A 21,585-nucleotide genomic window follows, 5' to 3' on the forward strand; every position below is an offset into this window, starting at 1 on the left:
AAAATTAAAACTTTTAATCACAGGTAGGACCAGTGTGCTCATGCAAATGCCTCTCTTTCAAAAATATTCCCACTTAATGGACAGCAACTGTAAATGCTACGCCTCCTAATTCAGGGCCAAAATATCTACATGACAGATGGCATATGTTTGTCATCGGTGATGTTTCAATTGTGGGGTTTTTCCTAATGCTGGTTATGGTGAGAAGGAAGGAAACAGTAAGTCAGATTGCATCTAGACAGTACAGGCACAGAAAAGTGCGTGTGTCTGAATGACTTTTGACATTGTGTTTGACTCTTAAGAGTCAGTCATGGGCTTCCCTGGTGGCGCAGTGGTTGAGAGTCCGCCTGCCGATGCAGGGGACATGGGTTCGTGCCCTGGTCCGGGAAGAGAGTCAGTCATAATATAACACTTTATAACTAGAGTTGGTTTCATGTCATTCAGTTTGAAGAATAGAAGAGAAATAAATCCTCAGAGCACCCTTACATGAAAGCGAAAGAAATGCTGTTATGCTAATAAGTAGAAGAGAAAATTTCCCGTTAAAGAAAAAGTTCAGTTGTGCCAGTGCCACGTATTGTGTTGGTAATTATACTGAACCTTTTTGTAGAATTAGTAGGAGTTGGATGATTATATAATCTAAAGATTTTTTTATTGTTAGCCAACGGTTATTTTTTATGTCAAACTTGACAGAAAAAATGTGCGTTTATGTTTGTGTGTCTCCTAACAGAAAAGTGAAGTGCACTGGGAAATGGACACAGGAACTTTTTGTTCTGATTTTCTGTACAGATTTATAGCAATTTCTTTCTCAGTAATTTACATTTTTATATGCAAACATCATACTTTTTGGATTTCTTTTTTTTTTCCTTGTAATATTTCTCTACATTCCATCATCCCCATCTGATTAAAATTAGAAATAATTTGTTACATCCCTTGCTTTTCTTTTTCTTGTCAAATAACATTTAGTCAAGAAGCATATTGTTTTATTACATAAAAGGGTGAAACTAATAATTCAGCCAAATGATGAAAGCATTGATAAACTTGGAACAATTTTTTTTCACTGAGGTACATACAAAAAAATAATTCTTAAATGTTTGTATATGACTCTAAAGAAATTTTGCCCTAAATTAACGAACCCAATTGAATCAAATATTCTTAGATCAGGTAGGGTATGGGCAATAGAAATATAGGATTTTTTGTTATTTTCCCTTTTGGGGGCAGGAAGGAGGTTGGGGAAATATCTCAAGGATAAAATGCCTTTGGTCTTCCATGCAAGTGTGTACCAGAGAACTGCACTAGTTGTTGATCTCCTTGACAATAAACCCATCTATTATGGGGACTGAATTGAAATCAGTACTAACATTACTGCTGGGGAATAAATGTACAAATTCTTTGTTATGAATGTAAAACTACTATGGTCATTAAAACAAGGTTGAGTCAGCCCCTGTCAACAGAAGCAGAAGAAATTCTGGCTACATAAGGCCTTTTGGACAATGTATTATATAACATGAAAGAAAACAAAATAGGAGTCAAATCCTGACAACCCTTATTTGTATTTAAGTGGTATTAGGTGTATCACTTAAAGCCTCTGGGTTTCCATTTACTCACTTGCAAAGTAAAGGAGTTTTACTGTATCGTCTATTGAAGCCTCTGTGTACTCTAAGATTCCATGATTCTGTGTGTCTGTCTTACGTGAGTCATTTCTAGTTCAGAAAGGTGGAACATTGGAGAACTGGTGTGCAGTAGCTTAGTGACATACTGTCAAAACTGGAGCCATACAAGCAAAGATCTCAAAAGATCTGGTTACTTGCCAGCTGCAGTAATATGGATTTGTTATCTTAACCCTTTATCATAAAATTTACAGCTCGAATACTATGAAGTATACTACATATAAGAAGCTTGGTATATTATAAAGAAACTTTTCCTGCAGGTAGTAATTGTAGCAGAGATTTTAGGTTTATGAGGCCTGGCTGTTTTCTATGCAGCTGCTTTCATTCTTATGACTCTTTTGAAAAGTTTGCAGCTTCACCATATATGTTGACTATTTTGCAATAATTGGCCTTGTTCCTGAGCTGTTGGATTCGGGGCCGTAGCACTGTCTGAGAGGTTTACATTTCTCACAGTGAACCGGTCTCTTTTTCAGCTGCTTCCTGGCTTCTTTTTACTCAGGTTTCCACTGCCATTTTTTTTTTTTTCTTTTTAATGCTGTATTAAAGTATATTAACATTTGCTTATATTTTCCATTAATTGTAATGCTTTTTAATCATGCATCATACTCAGAAATAGGGATTTGAATTTAAGTGACAACCTTGGCTTAATATATTTATCTTTTAAAAATTCATGAAAGCTATTGCTTTAATTTCTTTTCCAAAGCAGATTTGAATGGTAGATTAATTTTGATTGGAGCTTTTCTTAAAAGTTTAATGTCTTAAGCATGCCAGACTCATTAGCGAAAGTCAAATACATCTCTTTCCCTGTTGCTAAATAACTTTTTAGGAATATTATTATGCATGCCATTAAATGGACCTAAGACATGTAAATGCATTTGAAGCTACTTGAAGGGATATAATTTAATTTTTTTCCAAACTGTGATATTGTATGCATGTGGGAAGCAAAATGACTTCATAGAACTAAATATCATTTTAGTTTTGCAACCTCTGTTAAATTCAAAGATTATCAATGCATTTATACCTTTAATCTTAGCTTTCCAACCAGCAGACTACAGTAGGGTCCTGATGAACCACAACCACAGGAGGAACATTTCAGGTTAAATAGTCTGTAAGGTGCACAGAATACTGGCAGCATTGCAGGGCACAAATTTAAAAGTAACCAGGGTGTAAAAGGCAAGCAAGGAAGAAAGGGCCCTATTGGATAAGTGGAGGAGGGGTGATATTGATAAGAGATTTACTTATGTCAAATAGGGACTCTATCTACACAGTCAATTTCTTTACTGACAACTTTTGACTTGAGTAATAGGAATTTTGTATTTATATTGCTGGGTGGTAGCGCTGACTATCCTTGTTTTTTCATTGTTTCTGTAAACATTTCTTAGCATTGCCTGACCAGCTCAGACTTAAACATTGTATATTACCTACAAATCCACCTATTTCCCTTTTCCCTTCTCCATTAACCTGCCGCCACTGGAGCCAAATGTATCTGGTAAGTACCCACAGATTTCCTTGAGTCGTATGCCCTCTTCCACAGGACTGTCATTTAAATAGCTTTGAGCTATAACCTCTGTGTGGCTGTTTTTATTAGATTTGTTTTTTATGTTTGTATTTATGTTTATTTCAGGCACAGAAGTAGGAGAGCAGAGGGTGATAGAGGAGAAGAATAGCAAAGATGTGCTGGCAGCTGTGTGTTCTTCCATATTCACCTAACAGACTATCCTTAGTTGAACTTGCCTGCTCACTAGAATAGTGCCGCAAACATAAGACAAACCAGATTGCAAACTTGAGATTTTGGTGATTTGGAAACAGTTCTCACAAACTGTCTTGTAGATACCTAGTTACAATTAAATTTAAAGTTGGCAAAATGGCTTATCCAAAAAAGGAAGAATCTACCCTGACAGTGCTTCTGCTGTACAAATTCAGTCTTGAAAAAATTTAATAATACTGTTAAATGAAATAACCTTAGATTTATTAAATGGCTGTTCTGACTAAGCACTTCTTCAATTTCTTTTATTATCTTTCTAATTATGTCTAATCCGTATTATTAAGAATGCTTTCCTTTAACACAAATGCTATTTGAGATCACCTGTATAAAATAAAACTAGCCTGTTAAAGCAGGTGCAATACTTTTCTGCTGAGCACTGTGTTTCCTTCTTGCTCTCTTCTCTGTTGAAGTGAAAGAGAGTTAAAAATAGAATATTCTTTGGAGCCCTCGGGGGAAGAGCCTGAGCCATCAATTTATATTGTCCTAGTTCTCTCAGCTTGCAAAATTGATTGTGGTTTCCTCTGAAAGTGCTGGAAGAAACGGGATAATATTGCCACAATGCAGTCCTTTAACAAAGGAGAATGTCAGTGTTAAATAATACCTTATATTGAGTTCTGGGTGTTTATATTCTGTTGTTTGGTATCACTTAATATAGGCATTGCTTGCTTTACAAAATAGATGCTATCCCACAATACTCACAAATTTCTATAAAAGATATTCTATTTTCCTCTTACACCCAGGTTAAATCCAGATATATCACAGGAGGGATTTTTTTTTTTAATTATGATGTACTGAAACACACTTTATTGAGGAAAGAATAATTTAGGTAGTAGCCAAGTTGGGGATGTATTGAGCGTCAGAATACTGGAAATACTCTTCTTGTAGCATTTTTCAAACATAGTGGTACTTTTCATTCTCTAGGAATCTACTTTACCCTTCCTAATCTTCAACCTTCTCCCTCTTTTCCAGATCATTGGATTTTTTTTCTCATACTTGGCAGTCTTCAAACTATACTTTTGAAACTATCAGAGCTATGTCCCTCCCTTCCTTTGGTCTGAATACTTAGATAATGAACCTGAAGCACAGTGCCACTTCTCTAATAAGTGCCACTGTAACAGTTGATGCTCTGCAGCGTGAATGTTTAAACACAGGTTTAAAGCAACTTGAACAGTTCTTTAAGATGTAAATTTTATTAAGCAAGTGTGCATAAGTGAGGCATGTCTGTAATTACATGGTCCTTTATGTTGCTAATAAACTATTAATGATTTTGTCTTGCATAAACAATAGTAAGGGGCTTATCTTTAATTGGATTAGTAGAATGATGTTGTGCATTTCTTGTCTTTTTTAGTGCTTTCCAAGTGAATATTTCTAGTTTTGCTTGTGATTATAGTAACTTTAATAACCAACATAGATCCCATGGTCTTATGTCATTCAAAAAAAGTCCAGTAATCTTTTTGCAGCATTTAATATCATGTTCTTTAGAGAGTATACTCTAAAATTATATACTTTGTAACTAGTTACTGGACTGTTGTTTGTCGTTAAGTATTGGAATGAGTGATCAAACATCATGACTTCTTGAAAAACAGTTCAGGTACTTGTCCTAATGCCAGTAGAATTTCCTTCCTGGGATACCAGCCATACAATGTATCAAATGTTAAATGATGCTTTTTGCTTTTTTTTTTTTTTTTTTTTTTTTAAGTTAGAAAGATTCCTCAGCCCCTGACAGCTTCCTGTTCAGTGTGGTTCAAACCTCAAACCTCGTGGGTTTTCCTGCCTGGAATGTAAAAATGAATGTAAAGCTTATTCAGTATGTAGAAAAGAGCCATTGCTTCACAAGAACTTGAAGGGCTCACCCCTGTTACAGGACATGCCCCTTTATATACACAGTGTCCAGGTTAAAGCTGGCATTGCCCCATTGGTAAAAGCTCCCTTCTTGGCAAAGCAGTTCAACTTGATGGAGAGGAGAGCCACATTTATGAAAATTCTGCTGGAGAAATCTTCTGTATACTCATCCGGAATATGGCAGGAGAGTATACGTTTTGAGTAAAGGCAGGCTTTGAGGTAAAATAGCAAAGCTAAAACCCAAAGAGGAACATTGGAGATTGACGTGGAAATGCTCAGGCTGAGTGAGAGACCCAGACCAGGGAACATGGAACCTGAACTGTGTCACCATTTGAGTGTCGTCTTCCCCTTCCCAGTTGTTTTATATACATGTGAAATCTTATTATAATGAGACAAAGAAATGTAACCTTGAAATAAAGAGGTCACAAACCATGCATCTGGGGAGTGGTGGAAACCCTGTGACACCTGGTCTTGTTTCCAGCCCGGAAGTTTGTATAGCTCCAGTCTGGACTAACTGCTCAACCACCTTTCACTCTGATTCTGTTTTAGGTAACAACACTTAATACTCACAAATCATCTTCAAATGAAAAAAAAAAACTTTCCTGGTTGATTGACTATTTACAATAATTGTTTTCCTATAATTAAATTTCTGTTAAGACTTAGACTCTGTTTAACTTCTGTTAAACTACAGTAAAAGTCTTCATTAACCAAAATTCTCAGAAAATGGAAGGAGGTCATGTGTTTAAGTGTTCTGCTTATTTGAGCAGTGTTACTGTAGTACTCTTTCTACTTCAGCATTTTTCCCCGAGAAGAGTAAAGTTTACAATCAGACTACTATGTGCAAATCCCAGCTACAGCACTTAACAGCTGGTAACCTTGGACAAAATGTGAACCTCTCTGTGCTTTTGTTTTTTTTTTCATCTGAAAAATGGAGATAGTAAGACTTCATGAGATTGGGAGCAGTAAAAGAGTTAGCATATGAAAGTGCTTAGAACAGTACCTAAAACCTAGTGGATGTCATGTAAATTTTAGCTACTATTATTGCCTTGTCGTGCTATCGAAGAAATGATAATTATGTAGTATTCTGAATGAAAATGCTTAGGGATTTGGGCTAAATTTGTGTTTGGGCTGGGTTGCAGAATGGAAACCAGAAGCTGACCTAATTTGTCCTAAAATACTTGGTCTTTTTGTCTTGTAATCTTCTTGACACATGCCTTCTTCCTAAAAGGCAGTAGAGAGTTCAGATCAGCTGAGTTTTTTTCTCATCCTTTTATTGTTAACTTGAGGCCTAAATATGTTCTAAGAAAATTTACTTAAATGCTTCCTTCCCATAGCTTTGTACAAGCCCTATTGATTAGCTATGGAAACATTGTATGGAGAAAGGTTTTGAAACAGAATGTGTCATATGGTCCATTTCTATAAACAATGTAAGTGGGTATGTATGTTGCTATCTATGCAGGGAAAATAAGGTTAACCATATATACAAGATGTAAATAGTGATTATCTACGAGTGTGTTATGCAAAAATGGTTTTTTCCACCCTGACTTTTCCCCTTTTTTGTATTTTCCAAATTTTCTTCCATGAAAACCTATTTTATAATCAAATAAAGCTTTTTCAAAGGTGTTTTTAATGTCCCTTTTTCCCCAGCAGTGTTCAAATTAAACCTTCATTTCAAGCTTTACATATTAGATATAAACTAAAACAGTTCTCTTCTTCCTTATCAAGTAAACACTTTGAGGTTAATTACATGAAAATTACTGTGATTCGGCTGCTATGCTTTTTTTTTTGCGGTACGTGGGCCGCTCACTGTTGTGGCCTCTCCCGTTGCGGAGCATAGGCTCCGGACGCGCAGGTTCAGCGGCCATGGCTCGCGGGCCCAGCCGCTCCGCGGCACGTGGGATCTTCCCGGACCGGGCACGAACCCGTGTCCCCTGCATTGGCAGGCGGACTCCCAACCACTGCGCCACCAGGGAAGCCCCATGCTATGCATTTTTTAAGGAGAGGCATAATGAGTGATCCATGATTCTAGACTGAGGTGATTTGTATTCATGGGATTAAGTTTCATTTTAATGAAAAGGCAAATATGTTTAACCTTATTATATAAACATGTTATCTTAAAACTTAAGTACTGCTTTTGCTATCAAAAGCCATTCACTAAACGTGGAGAGAAACTGGCCATTCATTCTCAGTCAGCCTGGTTTTGTGTAGAAGCATGTGTTATTTTGATTCCATTCTGTTAAGAATATGTTCTTCCTCGCTGTTTATTTAGTAATTATAAATATTAAGTGCCCACTTTTTTGGCTTATTTGCTTGATAACCAACATGGATATTTTGGGGTTTTTTTCCTTTAATGGGGTGGGTAGGGTGTTAAAAGCTTCTAACCCTGCCCTTAAAAAGCACACCATTTCTATTTTGGGGGTTTTTTAAACGTGTACACAAGCCATGAGAGAACAGTTAACAAGAACAATTTTATATTACCTGTCGTGTTTTAAGAAATATGGAATAGGGCTTCCCTGGTGGCACAGTGGTTGAGAGTCCGCCTGCCAATGCAGGGGACACGGGTTCGTGACCCGGTCGGCGAAGATCCCACATGCCGCGGAGCGGCTGGGCCCGTGAGCCATGGCCGCTGAGCCTGCGCGTCCGGAGCCTGTGTTCCGCAACGGTAGAGGCCACAACAGTGAGAGGCCCGCGTACCGCAAAAAAAAAAAAAAAAAAAAAAAAAGAAAGAAATACGGAATAAGGCAATGAACAAAATTATGAGAAGATTAATAAGAGAGCTTCTTAGGAAGGTATTTTCTTTAAAGTGTTTGACATTCTTATTTTTATTAGCTCCACTGTTATTTAAAAACATGTTCCCAGTTTATTTGTGCTACTTCTGAATGAAGTACTAATATTAGTTCTTTTTTCTACTTTCACAATCTTTAAAATCTGGAACCTCTTAGTAGTTCTCACTGCTTTTCTACTTGTAAAATCTCTGGTTCTCCACCAATATTCTGCCTTCATCTTCCACTTTTCTTCCCTGTTCCTCAAACATGTTTTTTACTTTGTCCAGACCTTTTCTTTAAGTCCAGGCTCATATGTTACTTCCTCTGTGAATACCAGCCAGGATTAACGTCTCCCTCTTAATTTCATAATGCCCTGTTTATTCTGCTCTTCTGTTATGGTGTCATGGCTAAGAATGCCTAATTTCAAAGATAGGGACCGTGTTTCACTCACCTTTTATCACCCTCCAGGCACATCTTGAGCTCACAGCATCTTTACATAACTGTCTATGACAAATGAGGTTCTAGAGTCAGATGTTTTAGATTTTATGTTATGTTGCACATTTGCAAACTGTGATGTTTGTGTGGAGATATATATATATATACATTCGTAGGAATGGATATTAGTGGAGTTAAGGTTGCATTAAAGAATCTAAAATACCATTGGAAATTTATCGGTGTAAATTCCATGGTGTAGTGTCCAGGTGATGCTGCATTAGACCACTGTGTCATGAAATCTATAGCTATGTATTGAAGTTTTCTGTGTCAGATTTCTTTTTATAAGAGGGAGTTGCAGGCAGGAGGCAAACAAGGTGAACCTCCAAATACTGACAATGAATAAAATACAAAAATAGTTTGAAAAACACTTGAGTTTCTTAGGGAGATGTGACTATTTAAGTCAAGGTATTTAAGTCACATTATGTTACAGTGAATTCTGCTAGGTGGTCACATTTTTCTTTTTAATTTTAGTGGACTGTAATTCGGACAAGACCATTGTAAGAAGTTACTTTCCCAGTCTATAAAGAGCTGAGCCCAAATTCTGACCCTGCAATAGATGTATGTGTGGATGAGAGGTGGTGTTTCCAACACAAAAAAGGGTCTTCACATCCCATTTCCATTCCTGCCCTTTCTTTTCCTAGGGGTGGAAATGTGTCAGTGTACGTTTCGATGACATTTGGACTTTAGAGTATGAATTTGAAATACTTGTTATTTGGTAAACTGAAAATAGGGTTGATTGTTAATTATTAGGCTAAGGAGCAAGAAAGAAGCTTCTTGGGCTTCCCTGGTGGCGCAGTGGTTGAGAGTCCGCCTGCCGATGCAGGGAACACGGGTTCGTGCCCCGCTCCGGGAAGATCCCACATGCCGCGGAGCGGCTGGGCCCGTGAGCCATGGCCGCTGAGCCTGCGTGTCCGGAGCCTGTGCTCCGCAACGGGAGAGGCCACAACAGTGAGAGGCCCGCGTACCAGGAAAAAAAAAAAAAGAAAGAAAGAAGCTTCTTTACCACCAGATTTGAGGACTATAGGAATTTCACAGGGAGAAATGTTTCAGAAACAGCAAAACCCTTCACTATTAAAGTATTCACTATAACTGGATTTGTACTTGATTCTTACTTTGTTGTTAATATGTTGCTTAGTTACCGGATATGTTTTGTATTCATATCTTTAGAGAAGGTTGATGTTAGAATTTATTCAATTATTTAGCCATTGAGTGGAATCATTGAGGCTTCCAGGCAACTGCAGTGAGTGATACCCTTGTCTACAATCAATACCTGAGATGGGATCTTTGCCATTCCTGTTGCTTTAGGAATTAATAAGGATGGAGATGAAATCTTGATATTTATAAGGTAGCAGAATAGATTTATGGTGCTATCAGAGAAATCATTTCGCTGACCTTTAGTTGTGGAAGTTTGTATAGGCAATGCCATAGTTTGGTTTATCTTTGTGGAAGCTTTTTAGATACCCTGATTAGAAGGTCAGTTATTTATTTTTATCTGGTTTCTCTTAAAAAAAAACAAAAAAAGGATTTGTGGTAGTTTTTAGTAATTTACATAAGTCTTGAGCTAACTGGTTTATTTAAAGGAATCCTCTTAGGGTCAGGAGACACATATTGTACAATTCATATTCACTACTCAAAGCTTATCATTGTGGATTCTTGTTTAAATAACTGATAAATTCATTTAATAAAAGTATGTTTATACTCTTAACTTACTAGTTAAATTACCAACAGTGCCTTCAGTTTAGGAAGAACTGTCCCTTAGGTTTTTTGATTTGTGAACTTTGGGCAGATTGCTTAACCCCTCTAATGATCGGTTCCTCTGTTAAGTGACCTTAATAATATAGGGAAATAACCTTAAAAATTGCTAGGTAACTCAATTTTTCCTTGTGCCCTTGACACATTCCTAATATAAGGATTCGTATCTTAGTGTGGTTTTTCAAACATAGAACTATTCTATAAAAGTGGTTCCCCCCTGCCATTATTTTCAGTCTCCAGAAGGACTAGTTCTACTACTACCAACTCAAAACTCTCCATTTTTTAACAAGAGGCCCTGCATTTTGCTTTTGCACTGGGTCCCACAAATTATGTAGCCAGTCCTGGCCCACAGAAACTATTTTTAATAACAGACTGTACTATACACTAACTAGTAATTGTGTATATAAACCAAGTCTGTGGCCCTATAAATTTCCTCAACTGCAAAGGAAATCTTTGTACCCAAACTTTATTTGAGTGTTACTTTGGGAGGGCGGAGAGGGTAGCTGACTTGGGTTACCTACATAGTAAACCTTTTAAATGTTAGCTCGCATAACAGAAGATTTTTGAGACTTGCTGTTTAAACAAAACTGTCATCTTAGAACACAAAGTACTTGCTTAAAATACAAAAACATACTGCTAGTGAAATAAATTAAATTCAAAGCAGGATTTAACTCACTGTGCCATTACAGGTTATCAAGTTATGCCCAACCAGCAGCAAAACTACCAGGGGATAGTTGGAGTTCAGCAACCCCAGAGTCAGAGCCTAGTTGGTGGCCAGCCCAACAGCATTGGAAATCAGATTCAAGGAGTGGTCATCCCCTATCCTTCAGTGCCATCATATCAGGTACGTGGTCGCTCTTACCTGCATTGGGTAGAGGGGATTTTGAATAACTAAAATGTGTAGCTACATTCTTCTCCTTTTAATATGGGGAAAATGCTTCTGTAATACATAACTTTGTAGTCTTAAGAGTTTTATTAGTCATTGCAGCTTTGTTCTGTCCTCACTTATTGCATCATTCATTCACTTCATTAACTTAGAAAAAAATATCTGAACCATATTAATTTTGAGAAGTAGATTTTTCTGGCATTGTCTGTGTTTCCAGCTATTCAATACATAAGTATCAATATATGAGCAAGTGTCTTATTCTATTCTTCAGCTCTTTAGAAAATCTCTTGAGGAGAATGGAATGGGAGGGAAAAATAAAGGTAGAGGTAGGTATATGAAATACAGTACAGATTATAAGTCAGTATTTATAGAATAGAGAAGGATGTGCAATTTCCCATGCTGGAACTGAGCTTTTTCCCCCTCACTAAATCAAAAAAAGGAAGAGTATGTCATGTATTGAAAATGTCATGGATTTTAATTTATAGTTCTAAAGTAGAAACACCTACTGTTTCATGAATAAGTCAGATTTCTTTAGCCCATCTATGGCACATTTCCAGAAATTTATTTTACCTTCCTTTACCTTTCTGGAATAACCTGCGAGTGAGTTTGTTTTATTAGCCTCATGGTTTCCCATAACTGACTCGAATGTTAAGAAATCCAAAGGCCGTTGTCATTCATCTCAACAAGGTAAAAATAATCTAGCTGGGAAGGTAAATGTACATCTAAACACAGGTCAACAAATTGATGATAATATACAGACCACTAACTGAAGGAATTGTGAAATATGGCCATGAATAGGTTAGGGACTTAATACAGAAGTCTTCTAGAAAGGTATAAACCTTTAATCAGCTCTTAAAAGAAAATTATGGGCATAAATTAGTTAAGGCATTCTGAGGATGGGGAAGGATATGAGCAAAGGCAGTAGCATATTCTTGTAATTCCAGAAAATGAAAATTGTAATTAAAATGTAAAATGTGGAATTGTTGAGGACTTTTGAGCACTAAGAATATGTCTACTTTTGAAGCCCCTTGATAATAGAAAGCAACTAAGGAAAAAAGAAGATACATCCTGAAACTAGATTTTATATCTTTCTTTTCTCTCAAATCCTCCATGCTTTTTACTCCAGTCCACCCTGCTTAAGCCGAGGCCCATGAGACTGCCCATCCCCTACTTCCTCTGTAGCTAGATATTAGACAGGATCACTACCAAGCCAGGAGCTCTCCCTTCTCAAGGACACTGGTCATGCTACCTAATCTAGTCTGCTGAGCATCTGTTAGATGCCCAGGCACTGTGTAAATAAGATCTCCCTTGAAATATAAGTTTAGGGACTTCCCTGGTGGTCCAGTGAGTAAGACTCTGTGCACCCAGTGCTGGGGGCCCGGGTTCAATCCGTGGTCGGGGAACTAGATCCCGCATGCATGCTGCAACTAAGAGTCCGCATGCCGCAACTAAAGATCCTGCGTGCCAAAACTAAGACCCGGTGCAGACTAGACTAAATAAATAAACAAACAAATAAATAAAAGAAAGATTAGTTTAACACTGGAAAATTGACTGGTGGATTAACTATAAAAAAAAGAAATATAAGTTTAAAATAAATTACATCCTTGTTAGTGTAGTTTTTAAAAATGGAGCTAGATACTGAAAGTGTTTCAGAGCTAAGACAGTTATTATCATTTCTATAGCATACTTTTTTACAAGTTATAAATTATTTTCTCATGGTATTTCATGTAATCCTTCCACTGGGTGAATGACTGTGAGATGTATTGCTCTGATAAGCAGTGAATGACAGGCTGCTTCATGCTTCCTACTACATTTGGTTAGATAAGCTAGGTGGTAATAAACTGTCATCTAAAAAATAAGCCCGAAGGAATTCCCTAGCAGTCCAGTGGTTAGGACTCGTCGCTTTCACTGCCAAGGGCCTGGGTTCAACCCCTGGTCGGAGAACTAAGATCCTGCAAGTCGTGCATCACGGCTGAAAAAAATAAAATTTTAAATTAACAAATAAATAATAAGCCTGAAAAGTCATCTACTCAGTAGAGTATATTCTGCGGCTGTACATTCTCAAGTACGGTTTCCTCTCTTTTGGTACTTCAGTTTTTTTCTTTACCACTAGTTACAAATCTATTCTGTAGCTTAAATCATCTAGATTGAGTTGCCATTTTTCCTAGATGTTGCATATACACTAACTTAGATACAATCAGAAATAATCTTAGGATGTTACACTGCCTCAGTAGACAAAAAGACTGAAATATATTTTGTCATAAAAAATTGGATAAATCAAACCAACAACTTTATCTTTGCTGCTGAGCCAAACTGAAAGTAGTTTAAGAGATTACTGTGTATTTTGAAAGGACTAGTTACTAGTTTAGAAACATGTTATATAGGCAAGACTTAGAAGTTAATCATCAACTTATAAATCACAGAGCCCAGGTATAGAGAATGATGAAGTGGTTAAAGAACTAAGGCTCTGGAGCCAGTGGGCATGGGTTCAAACCCCGACTTTTCTCCTTACTAGCTATACAACGTTGGGCAAGTTATTAACCTCAATTTTTAACCCCTTCTATAAAACAAGGATGATAAAAGTAACTTCTTAGGGTTGTTAGGAAGACTTGATGTAATAATATACATAAAGTTCTTGGAACAGAACCTGAACATGGTAGTAAGTACTCGGTAATGTTAACTTTGATTGTTATCACTGTTACTACTGTTGCTGACATCATCATCAGAAGCTTTTACACAGGCTTTATTTACCAAAATCATTGTAATGCAACTAATGTGGTGCACTTGTAAATTACAAAACCATTATGCCGTTGTGGTTTCTATTTTAGAAACTGGAAACTAGAGAAATGAATCCATTATGTTCATGTGTTTTTGTTTTTTTTTTAATTTATTTATTTTTGGCCACGTTGGGTCTTCATTGCTGTGCGCGGGCTTTCTGTAGTTGCGGCGAGCAGGAGCTACTCTTGGTTGTGTTGCGCAGGCTTCTCATGGCAATGTCTTATATTGTTGCAGAGCACGGGCTCGAGGCCTGTGGACTTCAGTAGCTGTGGCGTGAGGGCTCAGTAGTTGTGGCTCGCGGGCTTAGTTGCTCCACAGCATGTGGGATCTTCCCAGACCAGGGATCAAACCTGTGTCCCCTGCATTGGCAGGCGGATTCTTAACCACTGCACCACCAGGGAAGTCCTGATTATGTTCATGTGGTTTCTATGTAGATGAATGTGGAAAACAGAATTGAAAGATCCACTGTTCATCAGATGCCTGCTGTGCTAGATCCTGTAAATGGAGATTATAATGGAGATAATACCCCTCCTGAGGTGGAGGTGGCATCCTGTTTTTGCAGATAATGAACTCTGGGGCCTCAGAATCTGAGTTAAGTCGTTTGCCCAGTGTCACATATATAGTAAAGTTGATGGAGTCAGTATCACATCTAGATATCTTAAGCTTCAGAGCTCACACTTTCTGATCCAGTGTATCTCACTAGTACCCTATCTGAGTTTTACTTCTCTCTACCTGAGGTAAATTGCATTACTCTTCCCATGTGAAAGGGTCATCCTTATTTGGAAACTGTTTCTTTTTAAAAATAACTTCTGGGACTTCCCTGGTGGCACATTGGTTCAGAATCCACCTGCCAATGCAGGGGACATGGCTTCGATCGCTGGTCCAGGAAGATCCCACATGCCGCGGAGCAACTAAGCCCGTGCACCACAACTGCTGAGCCTGTGCTGTAGAGCCCGCGAGCCACAACTGCTGAACCCGCCTGCCACAACTACTGAAGCCTGCACACCACAACGAAGAGTAGCCCTGGCTCCCTGCAACTAAAGAAAGCCCGCATGCAGCAACAAAGACCCAACGCCGCCAAAAATTAAATAAATAAATAAATTTTTAAAATAAAAATAATAAGATAACTTCTACTTTGGGATGTGAGTCATAACTCCTAGCCTACTGTACTATTGATAAATGCTAGCCAAAAACAATAACCAGCTAAAAGGAACATTGAAATAAAGTGGTAATGCTGTAACTAACTTATCAGGACAGCCTATTGGCAGTTTTACCTTATTCCTAACTGCTCACACTTGAAAGTTTATGGAGGCTAGAGACATTAACATTTGCAAGGTTTTAAAGAACGTTTTTTGCCTTTAAATTGCCTTTCAAATTTTAGGTTTCACTGCCTCAAGGTTCTCAAGGAATTGCCCATCAGACTTATCAACAGCCTGTTATGTTCCCTAATCAGTCTAATCAAGGATCTATGCCTACAGCAGGAATGCCAGTTTACTATAGCATCATTCCACCTGGCCAACAAAATAATTTAAGGTGAGTATGAATAAAAAGCCTAATCTTATAGCTCCTCATTGTTTATCAGGATTGCGGTCTGTTGCTAATTTTAAAGTTGCCTAAGGGGCATTACCTGAGATCATTCTCTAATCTAGAACAGAAAAACTACAATACAATCTATTTATCTAGCACTTTTTTAAACAAAATCAGTATAAGCAAGGCATTCCATATGTAAACCAATGGAGAATCAAATTTTCTCTCATGTGCCTGAAAGTAGTAGGCCAGTCTCCTTTTACTCACCTAAGTGGAATCAATAGTTGGCCATAGATCTTAGAGTTAAGAGCGTTTATGTGTTAATATTTAAGGTTTTTGTAAGAGTCTGGGGAGAATGTATTTCCTGTATATAACTTCAAGAGCAAAATATCTTGCTGGAATCTTTCAGGCTCTGGGGAGCTCCTTTTTCATCAGTTAAGAGGAGGGAGGCATATGAGAAGCAAATGATAGTAGGTCTATATTAAAGCAAGTCGTGAAGTATTCCATTAGCCACTTAACTTAAAAGAACAGAAACTTCTCTGATAAGCCTAATGTGTTAAAAAAAAAAATAGTCTTCCTTTGAGTTGGGTACTTTTAGTCTGCTGTTCAGAGTGGATTACAGTCTTTCATTTATTCTCATGACATTTCTGTAAGGTTGCCAGAGTAGCCTTGGTGCTCTTTTTAATAAGGAGTCTGAAGGTAGAATTGCTGATAAGAGGTTGTCACCCAGTTATGGTTACAGATGGTATTTAGAGGTGAAGAAGGGGTTGCAGTACTTGCTCCATTAAATCTGTTTGGGAAAATGGGGACTTGACTCTCATTTTATTTATTGTCATAAACACACATACATACACACCTGAGGAACTCACATATTTCCTCCTCTCTGTGGATGCCACAAACTGAACAAGCCCAGGCTTTTTAAACAAGTTGGTTGAAATCTCACAGGCAACTTTGGAGTTTTATACAATGATGAGCCCCAGCTCTTTTGTGGTAGAGCTGCTGCACAGTGAAAATTAAAAAAAAATTTTTTGGGCCTCACTGTGCAGCACGCAGGATCTTAGTTCCCAGACCAGGGATTGAACCTGCGTCCCCTGCAATGGAAGCACGGAGTCTTAACCACTGGACTGCTAGGGAAGTCCTGAAAATAGAAATTTATACTGTGTTAAAATTTCCCATTATTTTTTAAAACCTTCCAGGTGATTCTTCTGGCAATAAGAGTTGAGACTCACTGACCTATGCTAACCAGCCCTTTTTTTCATCTGTACACTTCAGCTATGCACAAGTCGCCATAACCCAGTAACATTTTACACATTTGCAAGAAAGTCATAATATCTGTCACTGTAAAATTTCATCCAAGACCCAGTGTCCTAAGGTAAAACTGTGTTGATTACTCCATACCAGCAAGTATAATAAATCTCAGTTTGTTCACAGGGGGAAAGTATATCTTAAACTCTAAGCTATAGGGTCCTGATCCAAACACTCATGTTTATACTAAAACATTACCAGATTATAAGATTTCTGTAAGAACACTAAGTGAGCCTTTGTTCTGAAAAATGTCTTCCTTAGCTTGAGTTGCTTAGCAATCCATTTTCTTGTGGCGGCTCCTTATGCAGAAAAGTGGAATTTGAATTATCTTTACTTTCAGCTCAACCAATCAGTTATCACTGAGGCAATTTTGTGTTTGGATTGGATTGTGTTGTTATGTGTACTATGAGGATTTAGCATAGCCTGATACAAATCATGTGTCTTGTCCCTTTCAGCAAGCCATGTACCGGTCAGAGAAACTAGTTTTACAACAAATCATGGTATTTCTGTCTATGATGTAGAGAAAAATCTAATTTCATTCCTACAGTCTGCAAAAATGGGCAGGCTAGTTGGATAATATTTTCAGAATGCTCCCATTTGGGAATTTTTTGTATTACCATTTATTTTCCCATTTTTATCTTGACACTCAGAAGGAGAATATACTTTTGTCTTTGATCTGCAATCTCAAAGGGCTAGCGTACAGAGAGGGGAACTTGAAGACACTGTAAACTTTATTTTTCAGAACTCTAAAAAAAAGGTTTCACAGAATCTTTATGAAATAATGAAAAAGAAAACCTACTTTTAAGTCTTTTTCCTTTTTCCATCTGCATAGTCTGTTTTTCCTCATTTTGTAAACTAGTATCCCTCTAGTGTCCCCTTTGTCCTACTTCTGGAACTGTTTTGGATTCATTTAATTTCTCCTAAACTTCTAGTTTTGCATTTTGGTTTTTTGTTTGCCTCAGCCATCCTTTGAAATACTTGTCAATAACAGAGTCTCAATCTGAACCATATGTTTTAGTGAACTTTTCCTTCTGTTGTTATTAAAAGGGAACTTGTTAACACTTAGCCTAGAGAAATAAAATGTTGAGAAAGTTACTTCTGGTGCTAAAACATTGCCTTTTCAGAATGTTTATTTTCTCTTCATTGGATATAACAGCTTTTATTTATCAGCAAAATTAATTAGTAAATTAAGTTATATGGACAAAAATAATGTTAAATAGGAAGGGAAGAGGATGCTTATAGCTATTCCATTTCTTGTAAACTCACCAAAAATGAGTGATAATAGTAATTTTTTAATATAAATTTATTTATTTATTTTTGGCTGCATTGGGTCTTGCTTGCTGCGCATGGGCTTTCTCCAGTTGCAGTGAGCAGGGGCTACTCTTTGTTGAGGTGCACAAGCTTCTTATTGCGGTGGCTTCTCTTGTCGCGGAGCATGGGCTCTAGGTGCACGGGCTTCAGTAGTTGTGGAATGCGGGCTCAGTAGTTGTGGCTCACGGGCTCCAGAACGCAGGCTCAGTAGTTGTGGCACACGGGCTTAGTTGCTCCATGGCATGTGGGATCTTCCCGGACGAGGGCTCAAACCCTTGTCCCCTGCATTGGCAGGCAGATTCTTAACCACTGCACCACCAGGGAAGTCTCTATTTTCTTTTATTTTTTTGGAAGTCTCTATTTTAGATTAATAATTTTTAAGTAGATATCTTTAAAGAATAAGGACGAGAGGTGTTATTTCATGCAAAAATCTTTTCATTTTTCAGTCTTTCTCAGTGAATTTCTATTGGGCAAAATAATTCTCCTGCATCTACATTTTGTCCGTTAAAAGAGTGTTTTCTCTATTTAACTTGTTTGGGTCTTCCTGATTATACATACAATACAGAGTCACTGTAGAAAATTTGAAAATATAAAATTTTCAAAATGTAAAAAATGGTGAAAAAGCAAATCAGCCACAATCTCACCACTCAGAGATAATCACTGTTAAATTTTGGTGTCTTCATTCAAGTTATTTTTCAGTGTACACATAATATGTGAACTTTGTTAAGAATCATATATTCTAGACATTATATTTTCTATATTTTTAATTACATTGTTCATAAGCTCTGGTTTAAAAATTAAACCAGGGACTTCCCTGGTGGCGCAGTGGTTAAGAATCTACCTGCCAAGGCAGGGAACACAGGTTCAATCTCCGGTCCGGGAAGATCCCACATGCCGCGGAGCATCTGAGCCCATGCGCCACAACTACTGAGCCTGTGCTCTGGAGCCCATGAGCCACAACTACTGAGACCGCATGCCACAACTACTGAAGCCTGCGTGCCTAGAGCCCGTGCTCCGCAGCAAGAGAAGCCACCGCAATGAGAAGCCCGTGCACCGCAACAAAGAGTAGCCCCGCTCACCACAACTAGAGAAAGCCCATATGCAGCAACGAAGACCCAATGCAGACAAAAATAAATAAATAAATAATTTGTAATGAATAAATAAATAAGCCAGCCCCACAATGTGGCCAAAATAACAAATAAAGAACTCTAAGAAGGAAATTACAAGTTTTGCAGTTCATGAAGTCTTACAGATAAAAGGTCAAGAAGAGTAGTTATTCAAAAATAGGTAGTACCTTTTTGAAAGACGGAAGGGAAAGAACTTATGTAAGGAGAAATTCAGTTAGTTTTTTGTTTAAACATAAGGAAAAAGGAGTACATCTCTTAATCGTCCCACCCACTTTTGAATTATTCGTTAGATTTTTACAGCTTTCTTCCTCAAGTAAATTTTAAGCTTTTCCAAATTGTTTCTCAAAATCCATCCTGACTTTCTTCACAGCCCAAGAATTTGAATGGCTTGCCATTTTATTTGTTATTTCTTCAGGCCATAGGTAACCTAGATAACAAGCGATCCCCTGAGATACTCCAAGTTTAGGAAGCAGAAAAGGTTTGTGTTGGAAGTGCCCGTTTGGCATATTCTATTTATTTTATTTTGTGAATAATTTCTATTGAGAGTGTGTTTTACACTGCTGTGTAAAACAACTCTTGTGTTTCACACTCCTGTGTAAAACAACTCCTGTGTTTTACTTATCAGTGTTGGGGACAATATCAGACATGTTGATGAAAGGATCTTAAAAACCTACATCCTCTTGATTTCCATTTCCAGCCATGATAGAATAATAGAAACCAAATTTATCCTCCTACCATAACTTTAAAACTAGAGACAAATACATGAAACAAAAGTTTTTGTTAGGCAGTGAGGGACAGTAAACCCTGAGAGAGGGAAAACAAACAAGTGAGTCTTACGATTGCCCCAGCTTGCTGCCTGGGGAGAGTTTCCTAGCCACATCTCAGGGAGGAGGAACCCAAGCAAGACCCTCTGTCTAAGTTAAGGAGATGGAATTAGGAGTCCCAGGAAGCCAAGGTGGCTTAGAGTTTGCAGGGCAGAATACTGAAGAGAAGAGGGTTACAAAGAGGTTGCTCTGGAGATCTAAGTGGGACCCTTTTGAGTCTTAGTTGATTGCTGACTGGTGCATTTATGTGCAAAAACTCCTCAAGGCAGGGAAAAGAACCATTCAAAAGGAACAGGCAGAACAATCCCTGGAGCTCACACAAGGACAGGAAGAGTTTAAATTCCTACCAGCCAGTATGTCAAAACCTCATAACACATGAGGCATTGAGTAGAGGACTTAAAAGAATACTGTTTCAGTAGTGGAGGACAATTAGCCTTAGATTAAAAGCTGCTCTGGTCCTGCCTTAAACAAGCAGGACCCAAAAGGATTAAATTGTCTCCAGATAACTGTGGCTCAGAACAAAGCTCAGAAATAATATTTAAAAATACAAGGGGGACTTCCCTGATGGCGCAGTGGTTAGGAATCCGCTTGCGGGCTTCCCTGGTGGCGCAGTGGTTGAGAGTCCGCCTGCCGATGCACGGGACACGGGTTCGTGCCCCGTTCTGGGAGGATCCCACATGCCGCGGAGCGGCTGGGCCCGTGAGCCATGGCCGCTGAGCCTGCGCTTCCAGAGCCTGTGCTCCGCAACGGGAGAGGCCACAGCAGGCAGAGGCCCGCGTACCGCAAAAAAAAAAAAAAAAAGAATCCGCCTACCAATGCAGGGAACACAGGTCCAATCCCTGGTCCTGGAAGATACCATGCCACAGAGCAACTAAGCCCATGCCGCACAGCTACTGAGCCTGTGCTCTAGAGTCCACGAGCCACAACTACTGAGCCCGCACACCACGACTACTGAAGCCTGCTCACCTAGAGCCTGTGCTCTGCAATAAGAGAAGCCACCGCAGTGAGAAGCCCATGCACTGCAACAAGGAGTAGCCCCCGCTCGCCGCAACTAGGGAAAGCCTGCGCACAGCAATGAAAACCCAACACAGCCAAAACAAACAAAAAAAAAAACAAGGATATCCAACAGTCAACAAGGTTAAATTCATAATGCCTGGCATCCAATCAAAAATTAGGAAGTATGCAAGGAAGTGAGAAACTAATAAGGCCAATAATGAGGAAAAATCAGTCAATTGAAACTGACTGAAACAATGCCAGTATAAAATTCAGACAGAGGAAGAAGGACTAGGAAATAATGAACAGAGCATCCGTGCTTTTCAGGGGGCCTAATGCATGTGCATTTGGCATCCTCCAAAGAGAGAAAAAGGGCGGACAAAAAAATATTTGAATAGTAATGGCTGAAATGTTTCAAAATTTATGAAAGTCATAAACCTGCATATCCAAAAAGTTCAACAAACTCAGGCAAAAGAAATATGGAGGAAACTTTTCAAAACGTTATAAAGGGAAAATTGTAAAAGTAGCCAGAGAAGAAAAGACACGTTACA

General features: G+C 38.2%; 1 protein-coding gene across 4 annotated transcripts in view; it reads left to right on the forward strand.

Annotated features, from left to right (window-relative positions):
• R3HDM1 (R3H domain containing 1) overlaps positions 1–21,585 on the forward strand; it is a 110,410-nt gene that overhangs the window by 60,305 nt on the left and 28,520 nt on the right. For all 4 annotated transcript variants that reach the window (XM_065880662.1, XM_065880658.1, XM_065880659.1 and 1 more), the window contains 2 exons: positions 10,973–11,127; positions 15,329–15,480. In XM_065880662.1, coding sequence (XP_065736734.1) covers positions 10,973–11,127; positions 15,329–15,480 — 307 coding nt within the window. The remainder of the gene's footprint in view (positions 1–10,972; positions 11,128–15,328; positions 15,481–21,585) is intronic.

The sequence above is a fragment of the Phocoena phocoena genome, chromosome 7 (assembly GCF_963924675.1).
Source record: "Phocoena phocoena chromosome 7, mPhoPho1.1, whole genome shotgun sequence".
Lineage (NCBI taxonomy): Eukaryota > Metazoa > Chordata > Mammalia > Artiodactyla > Phocoenidae > Phocoena > Phocoena phocoena.